Below are 27,744 nucleotides of genomic sequence, written 5' to 3'. Positions count from 1 at the left end.
ACCAAAATAAAGAAAAAATTTAAGTTAAAAAAATATAATAATCTGGATGTGGACCCAGGAGAACTGAGTGATTTGGTCCTAACTCACTCAGTGACTTTGGCAAGTCACTTAGTTTTGCTATTTTTGTGTGTCTTCCTCATAAAATAGAGGTTATAATTGCTATTTTCCCCTCAATTCCTCACAGGACTCCTAAACATAGATATATATGAAAATTCTTTTTAAATTATAAAAATGAAAGAACTATTTAAATGATAGTAATAATTAGTATGCTTAATAAACACAACACCTAATAATAACAAAGAATAACAATAATAATAGCAGTCATCATTTACCACTCACCATGAGAACAACATTCAGCTAAAAGGATTTAATCCTTACAACAATTTAATGAAGTAAATTTAATCTCTATTTTTAAGATGTTATTAAGCAAATTTAAGTGTCACACTTAGTAAGTGGCAGAACTGCAGAAAAAGTTGAGGGTAGTAGAACTTATGCTCTTAGCTATCACAAATACTACCACACAAATGGACACATTCAAAATATTTCACGTGTGTTAAACATGCAGCAAATCCATCCAAGCCATTCATATGAATAGTTCTATACATGTATAGTGAATCTAATTGCATGTAAATTTATCTCCTGCTCATGTTCTTAGTTTTTAAATTAATCATTTTTAAAAATATGAGTGTTATTTTTCAGTTGGTCAAGGACCCCCATAAATTAAAGAAGAAGTGGAAAATTTGAGATGATTCTGCAACAGGGCCCAGGCAGATCAGATTTATGCTATTAGACAGTGTTAAAAAGTAAAGAAATCAGCACTCCTGTGATTCACTGGAATGAGGCTAGAGACTGAGAGTCAAGCCTCAGTTTTGCCCTTCCAGGAAGGCCTTTTTACAACACATGAAATCTAGATTGGGTCTATATCTGTTCCCTGGTTCTACCTCTACCTAATAGTTAAGATGTAGAAATGGATCTTGTCTATAAAATGGCTGGAAGCATTTAGCCTCCAAAATCATAGTCCTCTAAGTCTATGAGGTTAACTTGTACCTATCACAAAGGTCCAAAAAGGTCATTTGGCTTGCCAGGTATTTACCAGATGTCAGCTGCAGAACAGGATCAATCTACCTGCCTCTGGTGCTCAATCCCTACAACAGCCTTTATACAGAACCAAAATGAGAAAATGTCAAAGGATTCAGAATCATTTCACCTGGACATATAAGTAAAATGTATTAAGGACCATTTAAAGAAAATGTTCACGTGTATGAGAGTTTCATCGGAAAAAAGAAAAATACAGATCGGCAGGATATTTGGGGTAACATACAAGGACAAATTTTACAACGGAGCTCTATACCATTGGAATTTGCTATTCCAATAAAATAAAATAAATAAAATTAGAGATCTACAGCCAATAAATAAAATAAGTAAAAAATTGTCCCTAATTGGGTCAGATTAGCTGATTATTCTGGAGCAATCTCCTTGATTCAATGCTTATCCTGTACATTCTATTTTTACAAGTGCAGCCAGACTTTGCTCTAACAGCTGGGCATGGCACAAGGTGTGGCATTGGCTGTATTAGTTTCTTCTCTATATATTGCTGAAGAAATATAAATTCCACAAGGATAGGGAATTTTCTGTACTTTCTTTGCATCTATATGTAGGGCAGCTCTAAAAGTATGGGGCATGTAGTTAAAAACCAACAAATATTCAAAAAATGAATGACCAAGATTGAAATAATCATTTTTATGTTCAGCTGAATTATTTCTTTTTAATTGAGTTACGTAAACAAAGCTAGGAATTGTAAAATGCTCTGCTGATTTGCTGAATAGTGACAATTTATACTAAGTAAAATTTTGTCATATAAGTAGCTGTCTACCCTTTGTTGGCTAGTTATGATAAATACTTTGACACCAATCTCTTGCAATTTTGATAATATTGTTGACCTACATAACAAATTCTGTTTCATTAGTTGATAATATAAACTTTATCCTAGGAGGATGAGGAAAAGAAATATTTCTTGTGGGTCTACAAGTGCTAGCTCTACCTTATTAACTATGGTAATATTTGTCTACACCTGCCAATAAGAAAACTGAAGTACAGAGAAGGTATTGGCATGTTAATGACTGAAAATTAGTTAAACTAACAAATTCTAAACTTTACTGCTTTATAATATCCTCACAGTCTCAGTAAGTTTTTCATAGTACTTCAAGTCTAAACAAACAAATACTTAATAGTTCTGTTGGTCAATCAGTTTAGTTCAATCAACATCTATTTTTGTGACCTAACAACTAACACTACACTATATCTCAAGCCTTGGAATCTAAATGGACCCCACTAATTCACTGATTCTTTAGATTGATTATCACAGTGATCCTCATATACCTAGTTTCACAAACATTTATACTAAAAGAATATGTGCCAAACTAATGCTGAAACCAATACCTACCTTCAACTAACATCTCATGTACAAGCTAAGAGATGTCTGCATGTCACTGTCAAAATTCTAAAATATCTTGCAGTGTTCCTGGGCATATTGGTACACAGTTTGGGAGGTCTGAAGCTGAACTACACACCTTTATCTGAACCTATCTCAGGCCCTATTATTTCCTTGTTCTGTCTTTGAAAGCATCATACCTAACCAAATTAAAGGGTACCAATTATAAACAGTGTAGAGATTCATTATAGACTTCTGGGTCATTATTAAGAGGAGCAACTACTGTTTTGTTGAATACAGTTCTCTTGACAGCATGCTATTACTATCGTCTATACTACCCCCTTACCTTAATTTCCTATACTAAGTGTTTAACTACTTGTATCTTAAATTCATAGTTGGTTCTCATTATTTTCAGATCTCCTATTTGTTATTTGTGAATTCTCCTTTTCATTAAAACTTATTTGCAATCCTCCAAAAGCAACACTTATGGTGCTTTTGTAGTCATTCCGAAATACAGGAACGTATTAAAAAATGAGTTACCCAAGTACAAATTCCCAGCTAAGGTCAAAAGCACAATGTCTGCCTTCTTATTTAAGCACTCATACTCTAAGCCAGTGTCATTTTTTGTGGTGTATTTGGCGCCACAAGTTTTCATGTGCTTTTAATTGCTGAGTTCTCTGCTTAAAATGGGCCCAGAACTAGAGCTGAATTATTCCCAAGTGCAAGTAGGCTATGATATACCTTAGAAAGAAAACACCTGTGTTGGATAAGTATGAGTTAGTACTGGTGGCTGTGAGTTTTATGCTAGTGCATCAATGATACATACTTAAGTAAGGTGTCTTTGAACAAAAACACATATGAGGCAAGGTTATATATTGATCTGTTGATAAAAATGTGACCCAAGGCTCACAGGAGCCTAACTCTGTATTTCCTTCAGGAACAATAATTCAGAATTAGTTCAGAATCATTCACTAATTTGGTGCTCACAGTGAATTTATACAACACGATTACTGTAGATGGGGAGAATTGATATATGTTGGTCTGCCAGATTTGTCTATTCATTTTCCCACCATCTTGTGAGGATAATCAGAAAATTCCTACATAGCTGACATTCACAGAGGACAAATTTCATCAAGAAGCAAACAAAAAATAGGCTTATGAGGTAGAGGAAAGAATAGGCCTGCTCTGAGAGAGAAGTATGGTCCCAAAAGGAGAGGAACCCAGGGAAGGCAAGTTTTGTCTGCATCAGAGGGTTGCCTGGAGCTGGTCCGGGGGTCTCAGATACCAACACCACCATTAGATATGTATTGATTGACAAGGTGGCGTGATGGAGGATTTGACCTTTCAAGGTCCTTTCTGCAGCAATCTTTTTTTTTTTTTTAAGATTTCTTTCTTTTTCAAAGTATAACTAACACTGGGAAAGTCACAGTCAGGTTTGCTTAGAAAGAAACAGCTCCTGCTTGTTTTACTGTCTTTCTTCCCTAGTTTTGTACAATGGAATTTTTAAAGTACTGTAGAGTTAATAATTATAGTCACAGAGGAAACCAAGAGATTGTTTAAGTACTAAGTAAAGTCATTTGGGTGCCGAATGGTTGAGGGTTTTAAAAGTAACAATTTGTACATACCGTATATTTCTCTCTTCCTCAATTTTAAGTGGTATGAAATACATCTGATCAAATCACTTGAAATGTCGAAATGGAGAATGACACTTCATGTGACAACAATATGGCATTTTATCTAAAATTGTGTTTTTTTACAGCTCATGAATGAATAAATGAATGATGACTATAAACTTCCTCGGCCTCTTAGATAAATGGTTGTCACAAAATATGAAGGCTAACAAAGCAGAAAAACAGCAAAAGAGGGAATATTTCTTGAGGATTATGTAGGATATAGTGCCAAATGCTTTAAAAACATAACTCTTGTCTCTCATGGTCTATTAGCTTATTTCACAAGTTAGCATGTAATGGGGAAAATGACCTAATTTGTTAGAGGCTTAAAAGGCTGACTATCCTTTTTTCCTCCTCTAATTCATTTTTCTCTGTCATTTTCCTATTTTCTGAGACATCTCTCTCATTCTCTCTCTCTCTGTCTCGTTTTTTTCTCTCTCTCACTTTCTCATTTTTCCTCTCTCATTTTCTCTCTCTTTTACACACACACACACACACACACTCACACAATTAGGTTGTGTGCCAAAGAACAGTAATAATAAGAAAAGGAAAAAAGACACCCATTCATTTCCAAAATTTCAGTCTAAAGAAAGTAATAGACATAAAAGGAAATAGTGTACTAAATACTATCATAAGCAGAAAGTTATGGTTGTTAAAAGATAGTCATTACAGTTGAAGGGTAAATGTGGAGAAAGAACATCTGAACCAGGCCTTGAAGGATGGTCAGAGCTCCACAGGTATAAAATGGGCAAGTTAGAACAGCACATTTTTAAGTATAATTAATATGCCTGATACAATTTATCAAATTCTGCAATATTTTGGAATTGACTATGGAATTATTGTGAAAGAAAGACTTTAATTTGATATGAAAACAGTCAAGTTGACTTAAAGTTGAGACTGGAAGATGGTGTTTGGCCTCCCAAGTGAAGAGGTGGTGGATGGTTCAGGAGAATATGGATATTAATAAAGGGCACAAAATTGCCCCTTTGTGGTGATGCTCCAGGCTGTGGGAATCACTTCAGAAACAGTAAACTGTGCTCTGGATACCACAGACAAAGAGAACAATGCCTCAGTTTAATGGTTTCAAGAACAAGAGCATTTGAAGAAGAATCAACACCACATATGAAATCCTCAAAGGACTTGGGATGAATTGTCCAGAGAGAATAATACTTTATAGATACTTTTGAAATATGTGAAGACTACATGCAATGAGCTGGATAGATGTACTTATGTCATGGTTTGTTTGTTTTTTAGGACAGGGATCTTGGATTAGATGCTCAATGATTACTATGACAGAAAATGTCTTAAGTGCACTCAGCAGATACCAGGTGGCTTCATTGATCAAACTCCAAGACAACTGTGGAGGGTGAGGGTGAGGATACAGTCTAGGGCTGTAATATACTTCATCCAGTACCTTAGCCACCAACTCTCTAAAGCTATTGAGTGCTTCAAATGTAGCTACTGCAGAATGTTAAAATGATAATATCATGGATATAATTGGTTAAATATATTATTATAAAAATTAATCTCATTTACTTTTTGGCATACGGTGTACACTAATTTTTTAATTCAAATGTGACTCCAATTATATTTCTATTTGACATCATGTTCTTGGAGTCAACACTGCAGAAAACTCTCTCTGCTTTAATCATACTAGATACAAATGTATCTGTGATATCAATTGTGATTCTGCATATATAGTTTATTTGGTCAATAAAATTGTTTAAATACTACTCTGCTTAAATGTTGGTAAGGTAAGGAGAAAATACATTAATATAATGAAATAGAATTCAACAGTTAAGTGGAATGAGGTAAGCCATGTATAGTGATAAATTAAGGTATGTTTTAGGTGAACAAAACAAGTTGCAAAATAAGTTTCATTATTAACTACAATATATATCTTGCAGCTCTGTGTCTATACATAATTATTTAGACAATGGTTTGGAAAACACATACCTACCTGAAGTTGGGAACATAGTGAAGTGGGTGATGGGGGAAGGTCTGATATGAAGCTACCTAGCTTTATTTATAATGCCTGAATTATTTTTTACAATGAAAATGTAATCATTTATAGTAATAATAATAATAATACATTAACTCTGCTAAGTGGAATAATCTTCACATCTTTCCAGTCCATGATTCTCTAATGATCTGCTGAGAAGAAAGGGTCAGCAAAAGGCACAAAGGGACAGTAGGCAGGTTACCCCTAAATCAGTATGAAACAGGAAATAATGCATGAAGAAACAGGCAGGACATCACACTTAAGGTTCTTCAGTACTAATCTGGGCTTGTTGAGATCACTCATCCCTTTATGAGTAAAAAGTCCACTTAGTTTGACTAAGGAACCAAACATCTTACCAGATTACACTGAATAATTAAAAAATGAAGATGAGAGCTAACTCTTTGGGGTTCCTACTAGAAGCTCTGTTCAGCTCTGAGCTACAGAGGCCTCACATACCCTGATCATCAGCACAGCCTTTCTGATGTCCCGAACACCGTCATACACCAGGCGAGAGGCATCAATGAACTCATTCTCTTCAAATGGTTGAGGGACGTTGGCACTCAAAGCTTCAATGGCAACTTCGACTTGTTCAGCAAAGCGTGGCATCACTAGGTTAATTAAACACAGGGAAAAGCAGTGGATTAGGGAGCCTTTCTCTCACCATCCTGCCTTCTCGCCCTTAGGCAAAGTGGTAGTTGAATTTAAGGTGGGTCCCATTTATTTGGCTTTGTGCCACTTACCTTAACAGGGGGAGCAAACTGTTACTCCATGCATAGTGATGGCTTACAAAAATGAAATCTTATTAAACCCATCCAAAGTTATGTGTTGTAGCATATAAGTATAGAGTACATGTTATGTAAACCTGAGTTGACTTCCACTTCTGCTAGTTACCAACTATAAAACCTTGGCCAACTTTTTTCAACCATTCTAAATCTACCTCTTTGTCAATACAATATAATAAGATCCTATCCCTGGACTCAATAGAATAATGCATGCAAAAGTATTGAATGGAGAGCTGGAGGCTTGGCTCAAGCAGTACAGTACCTGCCAGCAAGCACAATAGTTCAAACCCCAGTAACACCAAATAAAAGTGTTGGATGGAATCTGGCCTTTAGAAAGTATCAATGGATATTTAACTAATATCAGAAATTATAGTCATTGCTGGTAAACAGCAAATCTTTGCCCATATGGCTTCCAGATAAAGAGTGAATGAAATGATTCAATCCATTGCACTTTTGTCAGGAATGTAGGAATTGAGATTTGAAAGGATGCTGGATAGAGGGGGACTATGGAAGGACTGTGTAAGAGGAAAGAGGACAAACACAGGATACTGCATCTGAATGACCTATAGAAAGAGAAGATAAATTGTTCCACTTTGCCAGGATCACCTTGATGTGAAAGAAGACACATATATAAGATGCTAAAATGCTGACGCCTATTTCTTCTCACAGGAACATCAGGCATACCCTGGAGGATAGTGGAAAATAAACTTAGTGGAATGTCTGGAGTATTTCCACTAACCACTTATAAATGCTACTTTTTTCACTGTTTTTTGAAAATTGTAATTCAGTTTTCTCAGCTGTTATTTTATAACAATCAATTCATATGGCAAAGGAAAGCTAAAAATATAACTCATTTTATTTACAAGGACAATAAAATAGAAACATCATTCATCTACTTCCATTTCTTAACTTTCATGCTTAATTCACCTTTACATTCATTTTCATCCTCTGAGGATAGTTTAACATACATTTTAATCCCTGGTGTGAGAAACTCTGCTAAATTACTTTACTCTCTAGGGTCAAAGTATTCAAGATAAAACATTCCTAGAAAAGTGTACTTCTACCAGGAAAAGTCAAATACCCTTTTAAAAAAAGAGGGGGTCAGATGCTGGTGCCTCACGCTTGTAATCCTAGCTACTCAGGAGGCAGAGATCTGGATGATTATGGTTCAAAGTCAATCTGAGCTAATAGTTCACAAGACCCTACCTTGAAAATACTCAATGAAAAAAGGACTAATTGAGTGATTCAAGAAGTAGAGCTCCTACCTACCAAGCATTAGGCCCTGAGTTCAAACCAAAGTACCACAAAAAAGAGGTGGAGGGTTAGAGGGAAATGAAGTAATCATTTTTAATAAACTCTATAAAAACCAAAGCATGCATGGGGTGATTTTTCTTCTGTAGCTGAATTATGACTTTTTTTCTCTGTACTATTTGAATTTTTCATTTGGGCTTTTGAACTAAACGTATAAAAAGAATTTGGGGAATATTGCTATAAGTAAGAATTAAATAAAATTGAGGTGATTTATGTGCTAATTATCCTGATTTCTCATTTCTTAATGGATATATATATATCAAAACAGAACACTGTACCCCTTAAATGTGTACAATTATCACAGTAATTTAAAATCAAATAAAAAATTTGAAAAACTATTTCTAAACCAATAAAAAATTTGAAAAACTATTTCTAAACCAATGCATTAAACTCAGGCTATTTCAGTTATCCTTCATATTGAAAATACATTTTACATGACTAAACAATACAGATACTGAAATTGACCCCTTGAGCATAATATTTTTGTATGTATTTAGCATTTGGAAATGAATGCTTTTCATAAATAAAATTACAACTTCCCTTTTGTTCTTAAACAGATAGTTCTGAGTTACACTGATTCCATTTTATTTAAGTGCTAAGTCACCATAATCATGACCATCAATAATTTTACAGATTTTTATGTGATTCTATCTGATACCACTTAGATGCATAAAATCATTTGCCACTATTGTGTAACTGGCAAAGGATTAGTACTCTTACATGTTCATGGATAAATATTCCCCCTAAATCAATAAGGGAAAAGAAAACAAAAACTTGACAATGGATTAGCATACTCCATTCACAGAAAAGAAACTCATATCCCTGATAAATACAGCAAGATGTTTGACTTTACTAATCATAAAAATAACAAGGTCAATATTGAGATATCACTTCATACTTGTTGGGTGGGCAAACAAATGAAAGTATAATCTTATTTGTCATGTGGACAAAGGGGAACCCTTTTACTAAAGATGGAAGTACAAATAGGTACACATCATTTTAGTCAGCACAATGACAAAATCTATTAAAATGAAGCTTTCCTGTCCTAAACAATAGGATGGGGCAGTACCTAGGGTTTGGTCATGTATCTGAAGAGATGCTGAATAAACAGGTTAAACAACCATACACTGGAGTCACAAGAATATCTTTGTGTCTCTGTGGTTACAGTTGGTTTTTGTTAGGTTATAAATTATAAGAGTTAAGAAGAAGAAACTTGAGAATGAAACAAAACTTGAGAATGAAAATAACTCTTCTCACACAGTTCCATCAAGCAAGCTACCCAGAATCATCTAACTCAGGGGAAACCATTGTGTGATGCTCACTCCAGATCCATGGGCACTGTATGTGATGAAATGGACCAAGGCATGTGAATCTGGAGACAGCCAATATATTAAACTGAGTAACTCCTGAGATCAAAGCTTGAATGGGAAAAGCAAACTGAAAAAAAAGATGATCATTTGTGAGCAATTTAAAAATACACAAAAGAATACTATGCATAATTTACTTGTACATCATTTTATATGCATTTACATGCATTTTATATGTTATTAAATGTTCTGAAAGGACATATACCACCTTAAATATAATATTTAACTTGGAAAGGGGGAGGAGATTAGTTTCTGCTCTTTTTATGTCTTTGAATCTTTTGTAAATTCAGATATTTAAAAAAGAATAAACAAATTTTTCTCAAAGCTGTACATTTCCTTGTAGAGCAGGGCTCTAAAAAAATAAAGTTATCTCACATGTCACACAACATAATAGAAACAAATTAATCAATAGCATTAAGTGGGGAAGTCCCTCAGAAATTGTGACCATGAACAAATACTTATATTCTACCTTTATAAATGTCAACTAGAAGTTGAGTTAGATATTGCTGACCACCCAGACCCTGACCCTATGAACACATTTCTATCAATGTAAAGACCTTTGTTGAATCTAAAGGAGTAAGGAAGTTATGTCACCTTTTGTCTGTGTGAAGATACCCTAAAGAAGAAATGGGAGGAAGAAAATGCTGTGAGTGACAAGCTATCTTGTTTCAGCCACCTTTAGGCTTAATTCTGTGCCCAAGGGAGAGAGAAAAAGCTAAGATCTAAAGAGAATGTTTTAATGAGGGATGCTCCCAGGCCTGGAGTTGAAGAAGGACATTCTATTTGAACCAGCATGGAATATAACATCTTGCTAGTGAGATTTGGATGGTAGTGCCCTGGCTTGAACAACAGTGTTATTGACCTGTCACTGCCACAGGAGGCAGAAATGAATTAAATTTATGAAGATATTGGAATATAAACATCATCAATCTTTCAAGATACAAATGATGGGGTTGAGGGTAAGAATATCTTTCTTCATGCATCCAAGTATTTCAGTATTATTCTTTTAGGGTTTGTTAACTGCTGTTTAACCAGCACAGCTTTGTTCTCCACATTGTTGCTCTTTCCTAGTTTATTTTTACCCTGCTTTGTTTTCAAGAGTGATAAATCACAAAAAAAAGTTTACATAACAGGACTGGGACACAGTCCAAGTGCTTGTCTATCATGTGTAAGACAGTGGGTTCAACCCCCAGTACTGCCAAAAAAGGAAAAACTTACAGACCAATGATCAATCTTGGCAGAATGTAAGGTATCAGTTTAACTATGAATTCTTCTGATATCTTGATAGTGTCTGAAAAATTAAGTGCCCCAAAAGTAATATTGAGATAAAAAAGTTTTAGACTACTTCAAATATGATCCTGTGCTCTTGCTTCTCACTAATTAGGATAGAACACGGCATTACCTTTGTGATTCACATTATATATTAACAGATTTTCTGATATAGGATTATATAAATAGAAGCTTCTTTCTACTTTCTGAATTACATCCAAAAATATAGGCACCACTTTACCATGATTATCAGAAATGCCGAATTGCTCTCAAAAGCTTATGTCCTGAAAGGGTGATCAAAGTTGGAAATAAATTTTAAGTTCTAGCTATACTTTTGTATGCATACTGCATACTAGACCACAAAGTGATGACATTCCAGGAGTAATGAAATCAGAGTTAAGTACGCATATAAAAATCAAGGTCACATCATTCTGTGTTGATTGAGATCCTAAACCATAGGTGAGGAAGTTCTGGAACAAATCCTCCTAAGAGACTTCAGAGGTGAAGTTTCAGAGCACAGAGTTAAATGAAGTAGAAGTTGTGCTAAAGTGCAAATAGGACTGCTTACAACCATAAAAGACTCCACGGTTAACCAGAGGAAGTAGAGATGAACAATCTGCCAACCTCAATGCCTCTCACTCATTGTCAAAAGAGTCTACATTCCAGCTTTAAACATGTCAATGATTCCTTATAATGCAAGGGACCTATAAAATTCCCTTAAACTACAAGCATAAACATCTATAGTTACTCTCTCTTCATTTCTCTGTCTCACCACCTATTTCTACATATACTCTGTTTCAAATAGACTGAATTTATGTCTGCCTACAGATATGACATGGAGACAAAATGTGACATATTAATATACCCATGAGGAATTTATTCTTTCATACTGAAATATATTTTGTTCTCTTTGGCCAGGCCTCCTCAATCTTTAATCTCCAGTTTAGAATTAAATGCTGTTGTTAAGCCTTCCTTAATTACTACACACAGCAAAGCGTACAGTTTTCTACAATTTTTATAGTATCAAAGTCATGAATACACTGTTATAGAAATAAGAATGCTGTATTAGGACTGTTCATTGGTATTTTTATATGTCAACACTTTTGCATATGGGTCAGTTTTAAGCAGAACCCATGCTTTCCTTTGATCTTAAACCCTTGTCAGGCTTCTGGTACAATATGTACAGTTGGAAGAGAAGAATGGGATGGAGGAAAGAACTCATTTGTGATGGAGTATTTCTGCAACAAAATGACTACTATCACAATCTACTTTCTCTTTTTCTGCCCATCATTCCATATTAGTTCAATAATCCTATTGAAGAGTTTCATTGGTCATGAACCAAGTTATTAGTGGGCATTCTAGGTGTGGTCTGGAGACCTTCAGAAACTTCAGCTTAAACTCCTTCAGGACTAAGTTTCTTTGGTAGAAGCTTCAGCACTGATCAAAGAGAAAGATTCATCATTCTGTCCTTGACTAGATCTCCAAGGCTGAATAAGCATATATGTATGCACAGGGGTCACCCAGTTGCGGTACAGTCAACCCACATACTGGGAGTGTGATCCTAACAAAAATTTCCTTATAGAATATAGATAAAATAGAATAAGGCCCTGTTCTAGAAACAGAGTCAGTCTAACAAGTGTTAGAATGAAACGGAGAAATAAGATTTAAAATATTTGAATAAACCTAAAAACCGAATAACATCAGGACTGGGATGGAATTGTGGGTCATTCTAGTGCAGGCATTACTACAGTATACTCCTTTTTAACAGTTGGAATTAGGTATAGTATTAGCATTATCACTATCAGAGTAGACAAGGCTATAAAGTATTAATTTGAGGGAACACTGTGGTAGAATTCCAGTATTCACTAAACAAGAAAAGAGTTGTTAGATATTGTTTCTACATCTAAAGCATCCTTTCCCTGAAAAAGCTTCTATCAGACACTGCCAAGAGATAATTCTAGAAGCTCACAATTAGGTGTTAGGAGAGAGCCAACGCCATGATAAAGAACAGTAGGATGTAAACCACTGGGAACCTAAATTTGCCCAAGGAAAGTCTGGTGGCATTTACAATTCACTACGTATACTTGGATGGCTGTGTACTTCAGCACATCCAAGAAGCAGAATCAGTTGTTAAGAGCCTGCTTAAATCTAAAATTCCAAGTCACAGTTGATGTAGAAGTAGAAACTAACCCAAACTGAATCTGTGACACATTTCTACCTTTAGCTCCACTCAAAAACAATGGAGGACAAGCCACAGAAGATAACCATAATTTGGTGTTAGTTTAGTAATTTTAGCAGAGAACTACATGATTATAAGTTACAAGAGGTCCTTCAAGGGTACCCCTGTCTCTCCACCTCATTCCCACAAAGATATTGTTCTGAGTTCAGCTTCTTTTTAGGGCTTTTAGGTGGGAGTTTCACTTATTGGGCAAGAAGTAATCAAGTGGATCTGAAAGTATGCCTCGTGAATACTATGTACTTCATTTCTATATCTAATACAGACTAGTTCCCTGTACTAAGGGTAATTGTACCTTGCCTACAAGGTAACAGGGTGGCTGGACTCTTGTTGAAGAACTAGGAGACTTGAATGTTAAGAGTCATTGTACTATCCAGACCTTTCCCTTCTGACCCCAATTTCTCACACACACTCTAATCCTGCTGACACCTTTCATCGTGGCTGGCTACATAGCTTCTCCTAGGATTTGGAGAGTAATGTTTAACCTCTACATCTTTGTCAAATGGAATTTTTCCTAATGATTAGATGTTTTATTCCTTCTGACATATACATTATGGTTATTGAACAACATACTAGCTTTATCTTTCTTCTCTGTATAATTCCCCAACTCTCTCTGTCCTCTTTAATTCCAACTCATTTTCCCAAACATGTGAGGTAATTTCATCCTTTCCCTTTCCACCCCCCATCATTTAGCTCTGCTATTCTTTTGTCCCCTCCTGGACACATAATACATGACTCCATCTTGACTCAATGGATCATTAGTGTGCTGGAAAACATTACACAAGGAAATAAGGACATTGTGCCAGAAACTGAATATGTCCTTATGTAGTTCATGTTGTCAGATTTGTCCACACATCCTAATGTTATATCTCAATTATGCTACTCATTACCATCATTGTGTCTCCCATGCTTATGCATTTGCAGATTTGGATAAGGCAGGCTCTGGAAGGCACCCATGCTCCTTCTCTCCTTATATCAATACCTTTATGTTACCTCCTCATGTTGAATATGGATAAAACTAGTGACTCTCTTCTAACCAAAAGAACATGGTAGAAGAGATAGGATGACACTTAGGAGATAAAGTTATAAAAAGAGGCAGGTTTCTGTCTTGCTTTTATCTTTTTTGCTCTTTCAGGTGCTTATTCTGATTAAAGCTGGTTGCCATGTGGTACACAATGCTATGGAAAAGTCTACAACAGCAATAAACTGTGAGAGGACTAGTCATCAGCCATAAAGAAATGGAGACCCTAAATCTGACAAACAAGCAAGTAAGACTGGAAGTAGATCTTTTACCAGTTGATCCTTGAAATGACTACAGCTCTAGTCCAACATCTTGACTGTAGCCTTGCAAAGAGATCTGGCGGCAGTGGACCCAGCTAAGCCATTCCAATATTCTGGCCCACAGAAGCTATGAAGTAATAAATGCAGCAGCGTGGTTTATTACAAAGAAATAGGTAGCTAATATAGCATTCTGTACCAAAAGGAAAACTGTCAGTAAATACAGCTAGCAGGACCTATTAAAATTTCTTAATATTTGCAGCAACCGTGATTTCTGATGCATTTATATTTACAAGCAGTTGTATAATTGGATTTTTTGGGAGGGTATTGGGATTTGAACTCATGGTCTCATTATTGTTAGGCTGGGGCTCTACCACTTGAGACAAGCCTCTCCAGCCTTTTTTGCTTCAGGTTATTTTTCAGGTAGGGTCTTACATTTTTTGCTCCAGGCCAGCCTTGAACTATGATCATCCTATCTATGCCTCCTATGTAGCTGGGATCACAAATGTAGACCACCATTCCAAATTTACTGATTGAGTTGGGGTCTTGGTAGTGTTTTTGCCTGGGCTGGCTTTGAATAGCTTTTGCCTGGGTACTCTGCTTTCTGAGTACCAAGGATAACAAGAGTGAGTCTCTGTGCTCAGCCTTTATAATTGAATCTTGATATTTGATTTCACACAAGTTATTTAACAAATGTCAGCCATAGTTTACTCAGTGTACAACAGGAATAATGACAGTTGCCCTCCAGAGCTTATGTAAACTTTAGAAATATTAAAAATTATTACTCAGCCAGGCATAATGGCACATACCTGTAATCCCAGCTACCTCAGGAGGCAAGGTGGGAGGATCACCTTAGCTCAGATGTTCAAGACCAACTTGGGCAACATAGCCAGATCTATCTCAAAAAAATAAAAACAAAACAAAAAAGAAATATATGTGTGTACATATGTGCACATATATATATATACATATATACACATACATGTATATTATCCCATTTGATAGATCTAGGTAGCATACTAGGAATTAAGAATAATGTGGCAAAGAAGGGAAATATGGGCTGGGGGTACAAGTCAGTGGTAGAGTGTTTGCCTAGTGTGTACAAGGTCCTGATTCAATCTCCAGCACCAAAAAAAAAAATTGGTTCTGTATTTGAGGCACTTACATGAAAAACTGAGATGCACATAAGATGGTTATCATGGTGCCTTGCACATAAAAGATTCATTGCAAGTGGCTCTTGTGGTTGTCTTCAAACTATGATATTTTGTGTCTACTTATCCATACACCTTTTACTTTGCTTACAACAGGCAAATGCACCTAACATCCTTTCTATAGGACTTGGAGACACAACCATACTGATTTTGATTTACCAATAAAAAAATTAAAGCTTTATGGAAGATAATGAAGTAAACTAAAAATAACATACCAGTTACTGATGAATCTCAAAGTTGGGAAGGTGGTATAACTTATCTTGAAAACTGAGCTTTCTTAGTTTTTTTGTGCCCTTCTCTCTCCTCTGCAGGATCACACTGCCCTTGTGACAATATTGTATTTTTAATAAGGAATTTCCTATGAAATCTACCCTCAGAACAAGATTTGATGAACTCATTCTTTCTTAATTTTCCTTTTTATCTTGATTGCCAAGAAGGCCATTGGTAAACATTATGTTCCATTGTGACCTCACAAGATACATGAGGAAAAGAAACTTTAAAAATTAAAACTTTACCAACAAGGCAGTATCTTGCAAAAACAAAAAAAAAAGTTCAAACCACTTTGCCCGGCTCAAATAAAATACTCTTTCTAATAAGTCTCTCAGCTTAATCTAATCTCCTTTTGGAACTATTTCCCTTCAATTTCAAATGTAAGCCACTTTAATTATTTAGTTTATATTAGCTGATTGAATTTAAATTTTGAATAAAGTACTTTCAAATGCTTTTGAAATGTGTGGTAGAAGCAATGTAAAAATAAAACTTAAGTACTTGCTTTAAATTTAAATCCTCTTCTGTCCACACTGATGACATATTAGCTCTTTCCTATGTCCTCTCTTGATGAAGCTTCATGAGTTCGGAAGATGTTGAATGTTGGAATCCAGAAACAAGTGTAAAAGTAGCCAAGCTTAGTCTGCTCCTTATTCCCTCATGACAACTTATCAGCTATATCTACCTCTTCAGATAACTACCATCGCCATCCTGGTCAGTCATGCTTCTTCCATCCTGGATGCAATCCTTGGGCTCTCTTTTGTCCATGTCAGTCATCTGTTCTCTGCTGGGAGTTCATAAAGGCTACTATTTTCATAAATCAATTTTGGGAAATTATAAAGTACATTTCAAACATCAAAATCAACTTCAAATTCCAGAAGGCCATACATAACCCGTGAGCTGAATTGTTTGATAAAAGATGAAAAAGGACTGTCTCAAAGAAGGAAGAAAAAAAACCACAGCAATCTAAATTCCATTCACAATAGCTACCCTAAGATAGTCAGGGAGCATCCATCTGCTCTTGTCTAGACACAAATTCCTTTTCCTTTCCCCAGGGAAAGAAACTGCTTGCTTGGAAGGCTTTCTTATAGTTTAAAATAAGCATTTCAAAAATAATCACAAATGGTTTATAACTTAAGAGGAAAGGATGGCACATTCAATTCTGAAATTTGAGTGAATAAAGAATTGAATATGATGCCTTATTTAGTTTACAGTGTTCATCAAAATCTAGCTTGATAAATACAGTTTAATTTGGCATCTGTGAGGTTTAAATACTTAGATTGCATTAAGACATAGTAAAACACTTGCTAAGAATTTCTTACACATGATTTAAAAGATTCTGATTTTGATATTAAGTATATAATTTTTAAAGTGAGAAATCCCTCAAAATAAAGAACTGTGTCATTATGTTTTTCATTTATATTAACAAACATTCTTTGAGCTTTGACTCTTACCAACTTAGAAGAGATAAAGAGGTAGTCTTAGATCTCAAGGAGTTAAAATTTAATTAAAATCAATGCATACACAGGTAGAAAGGTGGGCAGAGGAGAGCTAGAGTACTGGAAAACAAATATATGCGTTAAAACAGGTAGTAAATAAACAAAAGAGCAAATATAGAGCTTGAAACATAGGGCAGTATATGGCAGAAGCCAAATGAATAAATGAGAGTAATGGAGGAAAGGAGGAGTGGAACTGGCCACTGCAGTTGGAGAGAGGACTTTGCTGACAAAAAGTCAGCTAATTTTAGAGAACAGGTGAAACAGGGGAAAACAAACTAGGTGGGGCTTCATTTTAGGGTAACTTTGACATGGGAAACAGAACTTCTCTAGTTAATATGTCCATGGGTTATTCCAGATCCTCCAGCTACTGAAAGCCTTCCATCTTTCTTTATCAAAACTCTTTCCACACTACTCTCGTGATTTTACGAGGTATGCTTCCAAACAAGTGACTGTCAACATAATCCTCCCTTCTTTGATTCAGGCAACTCTCACTGCAGTCCTATCTTCCCCTTTATAGAGAATCTGAGTGATGGAATTGTACTTCTGCCTCAGTTTGTGCAATTAAAACACCCAGGCCACTTATTCCAGTAGACCCTGTTAGACAAATCTGAAGGACCCTTGGCTCCTCTACTGCTCCTACCAAGATGCCTGGTAACTGATGCTGGTACACTTGAATTGACAAAGTACCACCATATCTTTTGCATTCCTAGGATTTAGAATCCACATGTGATTCATACAGATTTGGAGATTCATGTCCTTCTTTTTGTTTTCTGTTGACAAATGGACACCAAATAGGTGCCTTGTTCTGCTATGTTGCCCAAAATTATGGTAGATAAATGTGTAATTGTGACTTCCTATGTCCACCCTACTCCCTTTATTTTCATGTTAGGCGTTTGGGGACTAGTTTTATTTTCTGGGGTGGTTCTTCAGCTTCCATTCTGAGTAAGCTGGACATGTCTAAACTATAGCTGAACACATCATTTAAAAACAACCCAGTGTAGAAGAAATATTTTCATGCTTCTGCATGGGATCTTTAAGCAAAAATTACTGATGAGCTGGCTCAAAGAGTGATTCAATAACAGTTCTAAGATAGTTAATTAACTTGGAGATTTATCTCCCCTCTCACCCAGAGACACGTACTCACTCTTAAAAGAGGGATAAATCCAGGAGCCATACACTTACATGTCAAAGGTATACAACTAAGCGTTATAACAATGATGGACCTTTACAGAAAGGGTTTTTTTTTTTTTAACACTTAGGGATAAAGATTTCTCCTGCCCTTAGGGAGAAATGGTGTAGCTGAGCAACAATTGCTATATAGACTTCTAGATTCATAATTTTGTGGTTCCTCTCCTATTGTACATACCTCCTCTGCATGTGAATTCATCACACTGCCCTGGGGGCTGGAGAGGTGGCAAATGGAATGTGAGGAGATGCTGTTATAAGCAGTAATAATAAGTCTGTGCTCTGAGCCAGAAACTTTACATTAGTTTTCAAGATAAAGTAAATAAATACAGATATTTTAAAATTTACCAGGCAAATCTCTACAATATATAGAATGTGTATATATCAGTCATATAGAATCTATTGGACTGAGGCATAGCTCAAGCAGTAGAAAGCCAGTCTAGCAAGCACGAGTTCAAACCCCAGTTCTTCTTAAAGAGAATAAGAAAGAACTGAGAGACAAATTATACATTGCCTATTTAAAGACTATTGAGTGACAGAAATTCCTTTCTCATTCCTTCTATATTTCTGACTGCCCAACATCATGAATACTAAAGCTACCAACTGATATTTCCTCCACATCACCATTATTTTCACCTTTCACAGGGAAATAAAATACTTGAAACAAATAGTAAGGGTTATATTAAAATATATTAGGATGTCTAGGCTGAGCAATCTCTGCTGTTAAAACTTCTGTTGAAATTCATTACTTTCGTAATCCAATTTCAATATCAGTCATGAACAAGTGACTTAGACACTAATAGTATTTTCTATCTATAATACCTAATAATTTTGTCTTCCTGATCAGCTGTCCCTATCACCTTTTTCTGATAATGATATTTTTCCCTCCCCCATCCCATCTAACAATAAGCATAATGCAGGTCATCCAAATCTGTCCAGTCATAAAAGTCTATTCCACTAAATGAGTTCAAATCTAGGAAGCATATCTTGATAGTTGAAAGTGGGAGAAAAAAGAAATCTCTATCTGGGAATCTTGATCTGCACAACTAAGGCTGCTGGTAGACATATTCTCAACAGTAAAATGTATAATATCCTAATGGTTTGTATTCATTTCATCAGTGCACATATTCATTGAATACTATGTGATAATTGCATCATAGGCTGTGGGTACATATAGAAATACCTGCTTCTTGGAACTCAGTCTGATTATAAAAACAGCCTTTACAATGAAGAGGACATACTAAATCTCAAAGGCTGAGAGAGTTCTCTGTTGTCTCCAACTGAGACTTGAGTTAGTTATTAAAGAATAAGTTCAATAAATAGATATTGAGGAGGAGGAGAAAGAAATGGAGAACATTGCAGGGAGCATAGTGGGAGCAGTATAGAGTGTTTTGCTGGAAGAATAATGAGGCACTCATCCAGATGGGGCAGAAGGTATATACAGAGGATGCATGAGCGGTGATTGTGTTGAGTACTATCACCAGTAAGCTGGGAAAAATGCTGTACATATTCCAAGCTTAATAATCTTGACCATCCTTGAATGACAAAGCATCAAGAAAAACAGGTGTAAAAACTCACTCCCAGATGCATTAACTAATTTGTTTAAGATTAGCTTATTCTTTTCCTGGATTCATTCTTCTATATCTAACTGACGCAAATGTACCTTCAGTACCATTTCCATTTTGGGTGATAGCTATTTGATGATCCTCTACATTTTCCATATAAAGTATACAGAAATAATGTCAAAAATATCCTTGCTTCTGAAATTTTAGGTTACAGAGAATGGAAATAAAAATTATACCATTACTTGACCCACATGCTCACCATAATAATGGAATTTTAACTTCTTTAACCAGAGTGATCAATAACTTAGAACTCTCATTCAAAAATACTTTCTTTTGGTGGCCAAAAAAATAGATCAATGGAGACCCTGGGTTCAATCCTGAGCAGACAAAAATAAATAAATAAATAAAAGTAAAAATGATTTCTTTTAAATTTTCTTCTTTTCTTGGTCTAATGTCCCTTCTGAAGAAGAAATGTCTGGCAGACTCTCAAAGCTCTCTCAATCCTCCATTCACATTGCCACGAATTTGCATTGACTAAATTTACAAAAGTGACATTTCAATATAATTCTCTAAGTGAAGAATGAGCTATTCTACATCTATTTAAATATTACATCATTGAGTGAACTTTCTCCCTCCTCAGCGTCATGCAGCAACCTGTTTTTGAAAAAAGAGCTCAGAGATGAGTCTGTCCAAGTGTGCACTTACTACTCAGCTTTTGGCAATTTGTTATAATTCAGGTTTTATTGAAGAGCCCAGCAAATATGCCATGTCAGTATTTAATGGATGTTATAGATCCATTTTATTGTGTTATCATCAGCCTATATTAATTTCACAAGAAATATGTAATTTTTTACACAATGTTCTCCTATAATTTTAGTGAGTTAGTAACCCACAAAATTATTTTCTTAAATTGAATTCATCATCAATATCAATACAAAACTACTGCTAAGCCAAACAGTATCTTTACTGAGGAAGAAAAATAACTCAGGGAAAATAAGCTACAAATAGTTTTGTCAGTATGTTGGTACCTCTCAATTTTGTAGCCACTCAGCAAAGGCAGTGAGGTGATAGAGTGGGAGTCTCTTTATAGCCACCCACATACACCCTCAGTCATTCACATGTGTGTAAGCAGGGCTGACCCCAGTTTGTTATGAACTCCTTCAACAGCAATATCTGGAACACTGTGTCCTTTTATAAATACTTCTTTGTAACACTTCCACACTATACTCCTTTCATAGGCTTTGTTTTGACCTGTTCAAACTTGTCCCTGTCAGGAGACTATTTCTTTACCTTATGGTATTGATTCATTTTTCTCACCCCAAACCCCAGGAGTATCTGGCAATGTCTATAGATAATTTTAGTTATCAGAATTTGAGGTGAGAGAAGGAGATACTTCAAACACCTAGTGAGTGGAGGCCAGTATAGCTAAGCATCCTACAGTGCAGAAGACAGCGAGCGGCAGCCACCAACACTCAAGAAAGGCTTGCTCAAGCCAAACAAAGTGTCAGTAGTGCAGAGGTTAAGAACTTCTGATTATAGGTCTTGAATCTAACATCTCAGTTTAAAAAAACACAACAAAACAATTTGGGCAGAACCTAGTTTTTGTTTTCTTTTTCCTCATTTTCTCTTTATCATAATCCACTTATTGCCCATTATCGCTGTTTACTGCCCAAAATGAAATGCACTTTCAAGGCAAAATTTAAAATTGGAGAAGAGGGCAGAACAGGTTCTACCTGGAAGAGAGGGGGGTGGGAAGGAGAGGGAAGGGGCTCGGGGGGGGGGCGGCCAGGGGGGAGAGAGATGGCCCAAATAATGTATTCACATATGAATAAGTAAACAAAAAAATTTGATAAGCTCATATAGAAAAGTAACCAATTCAATATGACTATGAATTCCTTAAAATCAAAAACAAAACATGAGCCTAAAGGTAGAAATTTAGATAATAATAATATGCAGAGTTTTTTTATATTTTGAGGTTATATGACTCCTTAGCACAGATACTGATATTAGAACATATTTTAAGTAATATATATAACCAACAAAACCATAATCACAGAAATGATCTTGTGACCCTTCTCAAACTCCATGTATCTAGTTTGTGCAAAAACATTCCCCAGCAGTCCTAATTAGCCATTCAGTCAGCTAACAGCTAATATATTTGGTTTCATTTTTTGTAGCAACCTCTCTAATTACTTAAAAGATACAATATTACTCTTGTTTAAGAAAGAGAGAAACAACTGGAGACAAAAGCAAAGAATTTGTATATCTTTGTATATTCTTGTTCTTAGCTCACTATCATGTACTTCCCATAACAGTATTTTCATAATTTCTACTACAGTTTTTTTAATAAATAGTCTATCTCAATATCTTCTACCTGATTACTTTCCTAGCTACTCTCAATAGATCCTGAAAAGTGGAATCTAAAGTCTTGCTCATCCACTCCATTCATTTAAGAATTGGACAAGGACATCCATAAAGAAGGTCCTTTAGAAGTCCCCACAATGTTCAGTCATGGCAAAGAAGAGCTGGAATGAAAATTTTAAATGAGTTGACAATGAATACGTAGAAGTTAAGTCTCAATCAACAACAGGAATCTAAAAAGAATAGCTCTATTTCATTGATTTTCTTAAAATAGAAAATCAATCAGAAAGTGATTGACAGTTTTTGGGTGAAAAGTATATTGAAGTTACAACCACTAAGCAATTGCCCTTGCTTTTAGTACATTTTGACCCAATGGACATCACTACTTTTATTAAAGCAGCCCAAGATACAATAAGAAAAGACACCAAATTGTTTCTTGAGTGGTGCCTAAATTCTTTGGGGCACAAAGTCACGTATAAATTTACAGAACATTCTCTATCTTCATTTGCCAAGCCTGTTGTGAGCAGGTAGAGTGCTGTCTCCTCTTCTGGTAGTCTTATCCAGGTTCAGCCTACCACATGAAGCTCAGGCTTTGTAAGAGAATAGAGCTGATGAGCCAGAAAAACATGAGATGGTCTCCTTTCAAGGGTAAAAAAAAGTCTCAATTTGAGAGTAACATCCTTATTTCTAATTCATTAAGTGAGGCAAGAAAAATTGTATAGCTTGCTTTGTGTTGCTCTATTGAAGGCAAGGGCAAGTCTATTTGAAAGAAAACTGTAAATCTCAGCAAATTTAAAATGCAGATATATGTTATTATAATTGTTATTTTTATTTCTAAGTCTATTAGGATTCTCAAGAGCAATAATTTCTAGATGTGCTCTTTATTATATGATATTATGCTCTTCCCTTTCTCATATTTCAGAGCAAATGATCAATGCCTATATTTACGGGGTTTTTTTTCCTTGCTGTTTCTAGGCTAACAATGTCTTTACGTATAATCTTTTCCCTAAAGAAGAAAACATATTTCTACTAATATGCCTTACCATTCAGAACTTGGAACATTGATCCATTTGACCTTTCAGAGACAACTATTTTTAAAATGCCGTGTGATGTACAAAGTTTATGTGTAGACTCCTTTAAAAGGACTCTTATTAGGGTTTGAGGGGAAAGGCCCTGCTGTGCTTACATATGACCTAATTCATTACTTCCTAACAACCCCATCCAGCATAGAATTAAATTCTCTTTTCATATCCTCCAGTTTTCTTTCCTTCCCTGAACACTCTAGTCTCACCCCACACCCTACACATAAACAAATATATGAGGCATGAGAGACTTCAGTATCTTAGGCCAAGAAACATTAGTCAAAAGCAAAAACTACCCCTCCCAAAAAAAATAGGCCAGCCTTTGACACCATCTTCAAAGTTGTAGACTTCTGTTAACTTGGTGAAAATAAATCATTTTTTTCTATCCCAGTACTCCAGACAGCTATGACAGGCTCCCACAAGTAACTGAATCTTACAACAGTAAGTCTCCAGTGGGCAGTCTCATGACTCTGGAGGAGGGCAACAAAGGCTCTCCTAAAAGTAAAGGGAATATACTGATGTCTAACCCTTCTTCAGCTGCCACCTCCTTTCTTTGAGCACTTCATATGTACACACTACTGAGAATCTTTATGCTTCCCACTGACTTGTACAGTTCTTCCTTCAGGTCCTATTCTCTCAAGCAACAAATGAAGAAATAATTTTTCAGGTTCAAGATTACGTCTTCCAATCACATCTGCACTATTTTCTAGCTTTGAGACCTCATTCCAGCCTCCTAACAGATTCAAATCTCCATTTTCTCTTCGGTAAGTGGAAATAATGGAAATTTCTACACCTTGTAAGAATCCAGTGAAACTATATAAAGTTATATAAATGGGAAAGGTAATAAGATTATTAATCTCCTAAAGTTATTCAAATGTAAACTTAAGAAACAAGGAGGAGAACACTCAAGTACCACACCCTTCACATGACCTATGCAACTCAGAAGCATAAAGGACTATGGAAAACAGCAAAACAGCTCTGTTCAGATAAGGGAATTAGTCATGGCCAGGTCTACTATCTATCCATGCTTACCTGTCTCAGAAAGTAACTTTGTAGCTTCCAGTACCTTCTCAGTGTACACCCCAGCCTCATAGTTCTCCATCTCTGCATTGATGATGTGTATGACCCGAGCAGCCCGGCCCCGAATGGCCCCTGCCGTCCTGTCCAGAGTATCCACATCCCCTTCTTGGAGGGCTATCACACATTTGTTTACATCCTCCAAGATGTGATTTTCTGTGGAGAGAACACATACACATTTATATGACTTTACATGACTCAGAACTTAGTAACCAATCAAAAATTGATTCAACAGCTATTATGAGCCCTCACTTTGAAATGCACTGAAGTGGCATTTAAAGGACACAGTTTAAAATTACAGTGGTAGATACAAAACCTGAGCACCAGCCATAAGGCTTGTGTCATCACACAGACCTCTGGGTGCTAATTCTAGAGAATCTGACTTAATAGCTCTGAGGTATGGCCTTGAAAAATTGAGTTTCTCTGAAACTCCCAGGTGATGTTAATGCTGCTGGCTTGTAGACCACACTGAGAACCACTGATGTATGAAAAATCTCTTTAGTTGTTTTAAAGATTGATATTTATTTTCCAAGAGAATCTTCTAAGAGTTGTCACACTGGATGTGGTGGTGCTTGCCTGTAATCCCAGCACTTGGGAGGCTAAGGTAGGAGAATCATGAGATTGAGGCCAATCTGGGCCACTTGGCAAGTTCCAGTTAGTTTGGGCTATACAGCAAGACCCTGTCTCAAAAACATAAGAGTTGTTGTGGAAGCCAACACAAAGTCAGTATGACCTGGTAGAAATGTTTCTAAATATGAACAGAGTAGAAATTTTGAATGCATGATTGTTTGGTCATGTTTTTATTAAGAAAACATTTAAGGGACAGTATAGAACAAACAAATGTCATCCAGTCAGTCCTAAAGTCATGTCATCTAGAAGGTATATGCATGGGAAAGTTGATTAGATGAAGAAGATCACAGAGTTCCCTAAGTTAAAATACAATCCAGTCTGTGGCTGGTATCATCAGAGTACAGTCAAACCAAGCATCACTCTTCAGTCATTGCCCAAATTAAAAAACAAGCAGGGAGAAGGGGAGGCTTCATCCTCTACTAGCATGGAGAAAACATGTGATTACACAATTTAGTATGTAGACAATATTTAATTTCTCGTGTCCAATGTGAGATGTAAATTGCATCCATTGAACATTTTTTGCTATGCAGTAATTCTTATTTTTTTATTAGCATACATTAACAGTAAAAAAGGGGGAGTTTCATTGTGATATTTCCATAGATGTACACAGCATAGTTTGAACAAGTTCACCCCCTCTATTATATTCTCTTAACCCCCTTTTTCCTTTGAACATTCTGTAAAAGCACAATTCTAAGGAAATGTCCAAAGTTTACTGCTATATGGAAGGAACTATAAGCTGAAAACACATACATACAATAATGCACTGAATGTTTATGTCCCTCCAAAATTAACATATTGAAATACTATCTAGGCATAAATTTAAACATTTCATTATTCTACGGCATAAATTTAAACATTTCATTATTCTTATATTCTGATTTATATTTAAAATTAAAGTAATGGAAAATACATAAATCATATACTTGCAATGGTGTAAGTGAGAACATCACATTGTTTAAGGTCTGGTAATAAGAAATAAAGACTTTTGAAGGGGTTAGGTTTTGAGGGCAGAGCACACATGATTGGGATTAGTGACCTTATAAGAGAGACCCTAGAGAGATCCTTCACCCTTCCACCATGTGAGATAGCTATCTATGAGGAAATAAGCCTTCAAAAAATACCTGGAGGCTTTCCAACCTCCAGAACAATAAAAAATACATTTCCATTGTTTATATAGCAACCTACTTTATGTTATTTTGTTATAGCAGTCTGAGCAGACTAAGCCACAAACACAGGAAAACTCATATGCTTTTAACAAGTAGAACACAATTACAAATAGTCTTAAGTACCTTGCTAACATTTTTAAATTATAATGACCAAATTCAATGAATAGTTAGAGATTTAAAATAAATTAACTATTTAAGAATTTTCTAGGAATAGTTCTGATTTTAAAGATCATAAAGAAAGAGAGTTGAAAGGATATCCAATAAATCCTAGATTATAGTAGTGTTATCTCCTACTTCCATTAAACAAAGCACTCAGAGGAAGTGTTTGTTCCTTTGGGATACTGGGTAGAAAACTGCAAAGTAGAACTTGCTATTCACAAAACAATATCTATTTTGATCTCATACAATATGAGCAAGTTAAGCTGACTTACACAGCATTTTACAACTTTCCTTAGGCTAGAGGTCCCCCTTTATTTGAAAAATGAGTCACAACTATCTCATGATAGTTATACTAAAGGATGGCTTGCATTAAAAGCTACTGATTCAGAATGTTTTAAATCATATTTGTGTTTTGTTAATCTAAGTACCAACAATGTGTTTGAAAAAGAGCTATACCTATTAATGTGGACATGAAATTTTTTCTGGTCAAAAGGCTCTACTTGGTGTATCTATAAATTCTTGGACCCCTGGTCAACTCTCTGCATCCTCAGGTCTGGGGCATCTTGTGCTGTAAAGCACACTGGCCTAGTATGACAGAATTCACACATGATTCATATTTGCATTCCTGCTAGTATTGTACATACAACAGGTAATGCATTCATTAAAAGAAATCCATGAATGCATTAATTAAAAGAAGAAATCTATTACATATTTTATCCTAAGGTATTTTGAAGAGTATTAATTCCTGAACTAAGAAGATAAAGGAATGCTCTTCCAAGTAGAAAAAATGAAGGTGAAAGTAGTAATAAAAGGCAGATGTATTCTGTAGATTACCTTGCTAGGAAAAACTGTCAAACACCTTGGGTAGTACACTCTAATATCAAATGTGGTAATATAAACATGTCTTCAACATTTAACTGCAACATATTTTGCAATAAACATCCTTGAATTTTTGCACCCTTACTGCTTTAGAAAAGATGTAATTTTGTTATTGAAAAGCAGAATCAATGATGACCGAACTACTTGATTGTTGTTATAAACCACAAAACTTTGATTCCAAAACTCAAAATCAAAGTCACTGTGTAAATTTAGAAAAAATAAACTCAAGATTCTAGTGTTTTCAAAAACAGGAAAAGGCAAGCAAAATAAAAACCTTGGCCATTTTGGGATCAAGCCATTGGTTTTTATAGATCTTA

At 35.5% G+C, this 27,744-nt stretch overlaps 1 protein-coding gene across 5 annotated transcripts in view; it reads right to left on the bottom strand.

Moving 5' to 3' along the window:
• The window catches only part of Ctnna2 (catenin alpha 2), a 1,077,131-nt gene that overhangs the window by 72,357 nt on the left and 977,030 nt on the right, over window positions 1–27,744 (bottom strand). For all 5 annotated transcript variants that reach the window (XM_074050079.1, XM_074050084.1, XM_074050081.1 and 2 more), the window contains 2 exons: window positions 24,549–24,749; window positions 6,560–6,711 (listed from right to left, as the gene is read on the bottom strand). In XM_074050079.1, coding sequence (XP_073906180.1) covers window positions 6,560–6,711; window positions 24,549–24,749 — 353 coding nt within the window. The remainder of the gene's footprint in view (window positions 1–6,559; window positions 6,712–24,548; window positions 24,750–27,744) is intronic.

This window comes from Castor canadensis, chromosome 12 (genome assembly GCF_047511655.1).
Source record: "Castor canadensis chromosome 12, mCasCan1.hap1v2, whole genome shotgun sequence".
NCBI lineage: Eukaryota > Metazoa > Chordata > Mammalia > Rodentia > Castoridae > Castor > Castor canadensis.
This window is presented reverse-complemented; position numbering and strand designations above follow the sequence as displayed.